Source organism: Lepus europaeus, chromosome 9, assembly GCF_033115175.1.
Source record: "Lepus europaeus isolate LE1 chromosome 9, mLepTim1.pri, whole genome shotgun sequence".
Taxonomy (NCBI): domain Eukaryota; kingdom Metazoa; phylum Chordata; class Mammalia; order Lagomorpha; family Leporidae; genus Lepus; species Lepus europaeus.
The window spans coordinates 46,172,550-46,180,310 of record NC_084835.1 but is presented as its reverse complement, the minus strand read 5'-3'; the positions used below and the strand labels follow the sequence as shown (position 1 = coordinate 46,180,310).

Below are 7,761 nucleotides of genomic sequence, written 5' to 3'. Positions count from 1 at the left end.
AGCAGCTGCCCCACGGTTTGCAGTAGCGACAACTAGGAACCAAATGTGACTCGTGACTTGGTTACTGCGTGCAAAACGACTGCCTCCCCCACCGACTCCCACGTCTGCCCCTCAAATTCAACAGCAAACACCGAACGCGATTGCCCAACCCCGTGCCACACGCTGTCGCGGGCCACACAGGAGGCGGGTGAGACAGCTTCCCGCGGTCCCCTGCTTTCCAACGGCAGATTCCCAAGAGATGTAACCGTGCAACCCCCGCCCCCCACCCACCCACCCAGGTTCCTCGTGTCCATGGCAAAACGCAGTGCCACCTGAGGGCGTCCAAGGCAGCTCCTTGGAGGAAATGTCGCAGGAAGACGATCACTTTGGCCTCCATTTAGAAGAAAGGAGAAAGTAACCAGGCATGGAGCAAGTGACCCCAGGGCCAGGACGAAGTCACCGCAGGGCCTTTCCGGGGCGGGAGAAGGTCTGCTGGGGTGGGACTGGAACACAGAACCCTCCTTCCATTCGCCCCTATACCCCGCCCGGCCATCACCACCCCCACCCGCAGAAGAACCGCAGCTCTACACAGTTCCGGTGTTGGTCCACTTCAGAGTTATCCAGAAGGCAGCTCGGACACCGCCCGAGGGGACAGATGCGCGGGCCAAGGCGAAAGGGAAGGCAGCGCCAGGGGAGCTCACAGTCCCACGCCCTTCAAGTCGCAGGGGAGCGCGGCCTGTGCGGCCTGGGGGCTCTGGCAGCAGGGGAACTGGGCCCGGAAGCAGTCCCTGAGCTCCCTGTTGAACAGGAAGCACACGACGGGGTTGATGCCGGCCTGCGCGAACGTCAGCCACACTGAGGCCGTCAGGTAGGCCTGTGGCACGGCGCCCGGCCGCACCAGCACCCGCAGGTAACTGGCCACCACGTAGGGCCCCCAGAGCAGCAGGAAGAGCAGCGTGACGGCGTAGAACATCCGGCACAGCCTCTTCTCCGTCTTGAACTCCTCCAGCACCAGGAGGCGGCGCGCGCCGCGGGCCGGCCCCGCCGCCCGGATGCCCACGAGCGCGGGCGGCGTGGGCCCGCGGCCGAAGCCCGCCGTCCAGTTGGCGGCCGCCTGGCCGGTAGCCCCGGGCCCGTGGAAGGTCCAGTCGTGGCTGACGGCGGGCACGAGGCGCGCGGGCCGCATCTTGCGGCGGTCGTGGATGAAGAAGAGCAGGCGGAGGTAGACGAGGTGCGTGGCGCCCACCACCACGGCCAGCAGCAGCAAGAAGCCGAGCGCGCCGGGGGCGCCGTCGGGCCGCTGCTCCAGGGCGCACGGCGCGTCCTCGTCGTCGCCGCCGCCGCCGCCGTCCAGCACGGGCGGGAAGGCCGCGGCCAGCGCCAGCGCCCAGGCGGCGCACACCAGCATGGCGGCGCACGGCCAGCCGGCCAGGCGCTCAGCGTAGAAGCGGTGGTGCGCGATGGCCAGGTAGCGGGTGACGCCCACGCCGAGCAGCAGGAAGGCGGCGTGGAAGCAGAAGAGCGCGGCCAGGAAGGCGAGCAGCTTGCAGCCCAGCGCGCCCGGCGGCGCCCCCGCGGCGGCCGCGGCCCGGCGCGCCGCCAGCATGACGGCCGGGAGGCAGGCGAGCGCGCGCAGCCCGTCGGCCAGGCACAGGTCGAGCAGCAGGTAGTACGGGGCGCGGTGCAGGCTGCGCTCCCGCACGATCAGCAGCGCGAACAGCACGTTGCCCGCCAGGCTCACGCACAGCAGCAGGCTGAGCGTGGCCAGCTTGAGGCCCAGCGCGGCCGCCTCGCCGCCGCCGCCGCCGCCCGGATCCGTGGCGTTCGCCATCGCGGCCTCCCCGTGCCGTGCGCTCCACCCTGGGGCCGCCTCCCGGCCTCGTCGCTCCCGCAGGCCGCCCGGCCTCGCGCTCCGGCGCCGCGCGGGCCCTGGGCGAGCTCCCCGGCCGGCGGGGCTCAGCCCGCGCCCGGCCGGCCCCTCCCCGGCTCCCGCAGCCGCGACCGCGCCACCGCCGCCATATCAGGAATGGTGCGCGCAGGAGGCGACGGCCACTCCCTGCGCCCCGGGCACCACGGGCTTCACTGCGGACAGGGCCGCGCTGTCGCCCGCAGCCCCGCGCATCCTCCTCCTCCTTCTCCTCCTCCAACGCCGCCGCCGCCGCCGCCGCGCCTCTTGGCTCTGCCCCCCGCCGGGCCCGCCGCCGCCGCCGCCGCCGCCGCCGCCGCCGCCGCCGCCGCGGAGCCCCCTCCCCTCCGCCAGAGCGCGCAGCGTGGCCGCCGCCGCCAGCCCCGCCGAGGCATCCCGCGCCGCCTGGGCCCGGCTGGGCTGGGGGCGCCGCCGCGGCAGCTGCGGGGCCGGAGGCGGCCGGCCGGGAGGGAGGCAGGGCCCAGGACGCAGGTGGCGGCGACCAGTCGCGTTTGGCCCCAGGTAACCGGGGTCCGGCGGCGGCGTCCGGCGCCCGCGCTGGGGTCACGGTGGCAACGTGCGGGGGAGGTCGCCTGGGATGGCAGGGTCGGGAGGCCTCTTGGGGCGGGGGGACAGTGATTTGCGGGGCCGAGGCTTCTGCCGAAAACTGATCCTTATTAGCCGTGGGCACCATCACCCTGATCACAAAAGCCCTCCGCTCCTGGGGGGCGCCGCTGAGGGTGGCAGCGTGCGGCGAGCCCAGCCAGCAGCACCCTCAACAGCAGCTGCAAAGTTGATTCTGTTCTCGCCCCGCTCCGCGCCTGAGGAAGCACGGGTTTGGGGGTGTCAAAGGAGTTGAGAGCCGGGAAGTGGCGGGGCTGGGATTGCGTTCCACTTGGCCTGCTTTTCCAAGGGCTCCACTCAGGGCGCTACTGCGCCGCGTGCCCCAGTGACCCTGTGAAGACATGTGCCAGAGGGTCTCTTAAGCATTTTCTCTAGAGGGACTTGGAAGGTGATCCCTGTGCCCCCTTCCTCCTGGGGTTTTCCGTATTCTGGGTGAGCCCGGGACCCGTCCCTGTGCACATCCTCCGACGCACCCAGTTCTTTCGACTGTGCCTGGTCCCCTTACACGACAAACTCCCTGTCCTTGGCGCCAGCCATCTGTCCAGTCTCTTGTAGTACCACTGCCCTCTGTGCCTGTCCCTCTTAGCAGGTGTTACTTGTTATTCATTTAAGTTCGTTTAACACCCACTCACCCCACCCCCATCACCCCCTCTTCCCCCCACCCCAGTCCTTCTAACTAGTCTCTAAGTTCCTTAAAAGGCGAAACACCAGGTCTGGTTTATCTGTGCCCCTGTGTCCCTGATGCGGAGCATGGTAAAGCCAGAACCAAGGAATGTGTCGTTTCGCAGGCACACCTGCCTTTTCTGCAGAGAAGTAGTCATTGCTGGCAGGCGCCTGGATGGGCGTCTCTAGGGCAATGCAAGATCATGGAGACCTCTCCATTGTCAGCCTAAGAAGTCTCAACTGCAGTCTGTAGGCTATCAGGAGCCCTTGAAGACTCTGGAGAGGGAAGGTGGTGATGATTGGAACCAAGCTTCCTGGAAGACTGGGCAGGCGTGTTTAAGGGGGATGACGGAGCCGGGTCTGGAAGTCTTGTCCAGAGCCTCAGGTGGTGCGCACAGAAGTCACTGGGGGATCCTGTCAAAATGTAGAGTCCAATTCAGTAGGCTGGGGATGAACTTGAGCTTCGGCACTTCTCCTGGGTGACACTCTCTTTGCTGGTCTGCCGACCCCACTGAGTAGCAAGGCACTTTAGAACAGTTCTGGACATTGTTGGTGGAAAGTGAAGTGGCAGCTAATGAACACGTGTCTTAGGACCCCTAAGTGGCCAGGGGCAAAAGGCTGACGAAGCAGACCTGCAAATGTTCATTGATGGGAAGGAGGGATAGATTTTAGAAAAAGTCTCGATTAGGAATTGTGTTTTGATAGTGATAACAAAAAAAAGTAGAAATTTATTTTTCTTGTGTTGGTGGTTGCTGGCACTGATCTGTTGGCTCCAGGACTGAGACTCTGAAAGTTTTTTGCATCTTCCCTCATGATCATGAGAGGCTGCTAGCACCCCAGACACTGCTTCTGCATTCCAGGCAGAAAGAAAAGGAAGAGAGAAAGCACAAAAGTGTTCCTGCCCTCTAAGTAGCCCCTACCCCCTCCCTGAGCTACAGAGCTCCTGCTGTCAGTGTCAGCAAGAGAGGATGGAAAGTGGTTACTTTGTTTCTTTGTTTAAAGCCAGACACAGAGCTGTAGAGAATGAGATCATTCTTTGATGGGAGCCTTAGTCCAGAGGAGAGACTGCTGCTTATCACACCCAAGACACCAACTCTGGTTGGTGGTTCTGTGGGAAGAGTTGACAAAGCACCTGCTGTGTGCCAGGCACGGAGCAACCTCCTTGACGTATGTTACTCAGTGTCACCCTTGGGATGCTATGCTCTGCACTTCCTACTGTTCAGTCTCTGTTTTGCAGTTGAGGCTTGGAGGGGTCAGTTCATTCATGCCTTGGTGGGCACACACAGCAAGTGTGAGATCTGGGATCACAAGGCAGAGTCTTACCTGTGCAGCCCACCCCTAAAACACTGCAGATAACTCGCCACAGCATCACAACTGCAGAGACAGCCCCTGAATTTATGAACTCGAGAGACGGAAGGAGAGCACCTGCTCAGAAACCATCCGATCCAATACTGACTTGTTACAAACACAGAGGCTCCTTAGTGGCTGAGTGAGAAGGAGATTCCAGGTCCCCCACCCCGCCCCGGGCTGCTACCTTTCCCACCTAGCTGAAGTCTTAGTATTATTTGTTCCAGTGAGTACATGATCTTCAACAAGTCGCTTAACTTCTTGGAATCTCCAAAGTTCCCATTTACAAGCTTGGATATTGGACAAAATGATGTCTCAGGGTGCTGGGCTCTGAAGTTGAGCCTGTATGTGAGAAAATGGAAGTGAAATGATTGTATGACCCAAGCAGGAGAGATTTATTCTTCCTAAGGGAGCACAAAAGAAGAGATGCTATTCTCTTGTAGTTCAAGCTTCTCTGTGTTTTCTAGGACTCCATATATTTCTCTTTTTTAGGATTTGAGATTTGGTTTAGTCATTTGCCCAGGTTGAGATAGCTGAAGCAGTAGCAGAAAAAATATTGTAACTCATGGCTTTCTTGAAGCATTTATGTGTCTATTTCTTCATTCTCAACATTTGTTCAGTAGATTAATGCTTAAGGAAAACCCATTAGCATTTCATTGGCCAGAATCAACTTATTTTCTTTTTATTGTTTCTAAGATGCTTCAGGCAAGACTTTTGAGTACTTTCCTAGGCGCCAAGTTGAGTGCCTGCATCACAAAGCTGAGATATTCTCCTATAAGAAAAATTTCCATTTTGGTCATAACCACATTCTTCATGTTTGCACATGGGTAGAAAAGTTGTGTCTTTTTTTTTTTTTATCAATTATGTTACTTCTTGGATGCACGCACAGATGGCGTGAATGGTAACCAGTATCCTGCCTGTTCGGAGGACCTGGTGGGCACACTTTGACAGATACAGTCAAGGTTGTGGGTCCCCTGGTCAGTGGAGCATTTTGGCTGATATCTGCTGTCAAGCCTCAGGCTTCTGTAGTGGGTACCTTGAACCCCAAGTTATAGAAGGTTGATTAGACTAGACTCCATCCAGCTCTTAGGAAAAAAAAATAAGCCAAAATCCAAGTCTGGTGGATATCTAGTTACCAAAGGACAGCACTCAGGTGGCATGTTGATGGGAGGGACTCATAACCTCAAGACTTAAAGTCAGCTTTGGGGCTAGGTGTACCCTTGGTCATGGCCGTGTCCCACTGAATACTAGCCAGTTATCCTCGAGCAGGTGCTGTACCCACCCTGAACCTCTGAGTCTCAGATGCCTGTTGTGAGGAAGCCTCAATTAGGTGAGATCCATCTGCAGAGAATGTAGCACTAGGTGTGCACGCAGGTGGCGTGGAATAGATAGCAACTGACATTATTCCGATTTGCTCTTCCGAGACTATAAATGCCTTGGCTGTCTATGGCTAGACTGGCTTTGATATTCCCCTCACTGACTTAGGCTAGCCAGATGCTTTGTGCATTGCACAGAACAGTATTCACTTGGCAAGTTTGAATGGGAGTCTATGAAATCAAGGGTACAGGAAATACAACTGCATCCTAGAAATCCAATTTCTGACTCCGAGTTGCCATTTTTGCAGCCTTAGGTTTTGTTGTTGCTCCTTGCTGCTTTGGGGCATGTTACAATTCTGGGCAAGTACCCTCATCGCACAGCAAATTGTCATTCAGGACGGTGTCAGGGAGGGGCACATGGAGTATCACGTCTGCTGTTTGGTCGCTTGTTGCTACGTTGCTCCTGTCCTGACAAACCATCGTGGTTTGCCAGACTTGAGTTGTGAGATCTGGGCTGGAGATGCTTCTGGTATTAAATGCACCCACAGCCATTCGTCTCTGCAGTACGTCTGCCAGACCGGGTTACACGCCCTGGGTTGGTACTCTTCTCTTCTCATTCTGCTTCTCCCATTACCTCCAGGGAGTGCCTGTGAACTCTGGAAGAGGGTGAAAAGCCAGCTCGTTCTTATTCTTTGAGTGACATAGTTAGTTCCCTTGGATATCTGTGGTTCCAAACTTTAGGTAGCAAAAGCCAAGAAGCTGCCTGCCATAAGCCTCTTCTGGACCCAGAAACCCAGAGCCTGCTATCTGCCTGAGTGTGGGGAAATAAAGGGATAAACAAAGGAAGAAAAATGATCGCTTCTTATCTCAAAATATCTTTCTCAATGCCTGTATTTGTTGAATGAATGATTCATCACCTGGATGTGTATATTCGTGGCATATTGCCAAATTTCACATCAGTGAAATATGTTTTTTTAAGATTTATTTATTTATTTGAAAGTCAGAGTTATGGGGCCAGCACTGTGGCATAGCCAGTTAAAGCCCTGGCTTGAAATGCTGGCATCCCATATGGGTGCCGGTTCTAGTCCCGACTGCTCCTTTTCTGATCCAGCTCTCTGCTATGGCCTGGGAAAGCAGTAGAAGCTGGCCCCTGCACCCACGTGGGAGACCCAGAAGAAGCTCCTGGCTCCTGGCTTCGGATCAGCGTAGCTCCGGCTATTGCGGCCATCAGGGGAGTGAACCAGCGGATGGAAGACCTCTCTCTTTCTACCTCTCTCTTTAACTCTTTCAAATAAATAAAATCTTTCCAAAAAAAAGAATTACACATAGAGAGAAGGAGAGGCAGGGAGAGAGAGAGAGAAAGAGAGAGGTCTTCCATCCGCTGGGTCACTCCCCAATTGGCTGCAATGGCCAGAGCTGTGCCAATCCGAAGCCAGGAGTCAGGATCTTCCCTTGTGGGTGCAGGGACCCAAGGTGTTGGACCATCTTCCACTGCTTTCCCAGGCCATAGCAGAGGGCTGTATCCTAAGTGGAGCAGCCGGGACTCGAACCAGCGCCTATATGGGATGCTGGCACTGTAGATGGCAGCGCCGGCCCCAAAATATGGTTTAACAAAGACTCTTTTTAAAGTTTGTGCTTCAGTGAACACCATCCAGAAAAGTAAGACAATCTACAGAATGGGAATAAATGTTTTCAAATCATCTATCTGATGAGGGATGTGTATCCAGCATATATAAAGAACTTCCGTAACTCAATAAGAAGGAGACAGCCCCATTTTTTAATAGGATAAGGATTTAATTAGGCATGTCTCCTAACAGATACACAATGGCCAGCACACACACGGAAGGATACTTCGCATCATCAGTCAGTAAGAAAATACAAATCAAAACCATCTGAGATACTAGAGCAGCTATTACTTACAAAGCA

The 7,761-nt window shown here is 56.5% G+C and overlaps 1 protein-coding gene across 1 annotated transcript; it reads right to left on the bottom strand.

Annotated features, from left to right (window-relative positions):
* Positions 1-591: 591 nt before the first annotated feature.
* On the bottom strand, positions 592-1,810 carry GPR27 (G protein-coupled receptor 27). The gene has a single exon (XM_062200203.1). It carries the CDS (start codon positions 1,808-1,810, stop codon positions 677-679), a length of 1,134 nt encoding a protein of 377 aa, XP_062056187.1. The 3' UTR covers positions 592-676.
* Positions 1,811-7,761: the final 5,951 nt, after the last annotated feature.

Excerpts from the sequence above, each read along its gene's own strand:
- GPR27 (XM_062200203.1), bottom strand. The coding sequence starts at position 1,810 with ATGGCGAACGCCACGGATCCGGGCGGCGGCGGCGGCGGCGAGGCGGCC.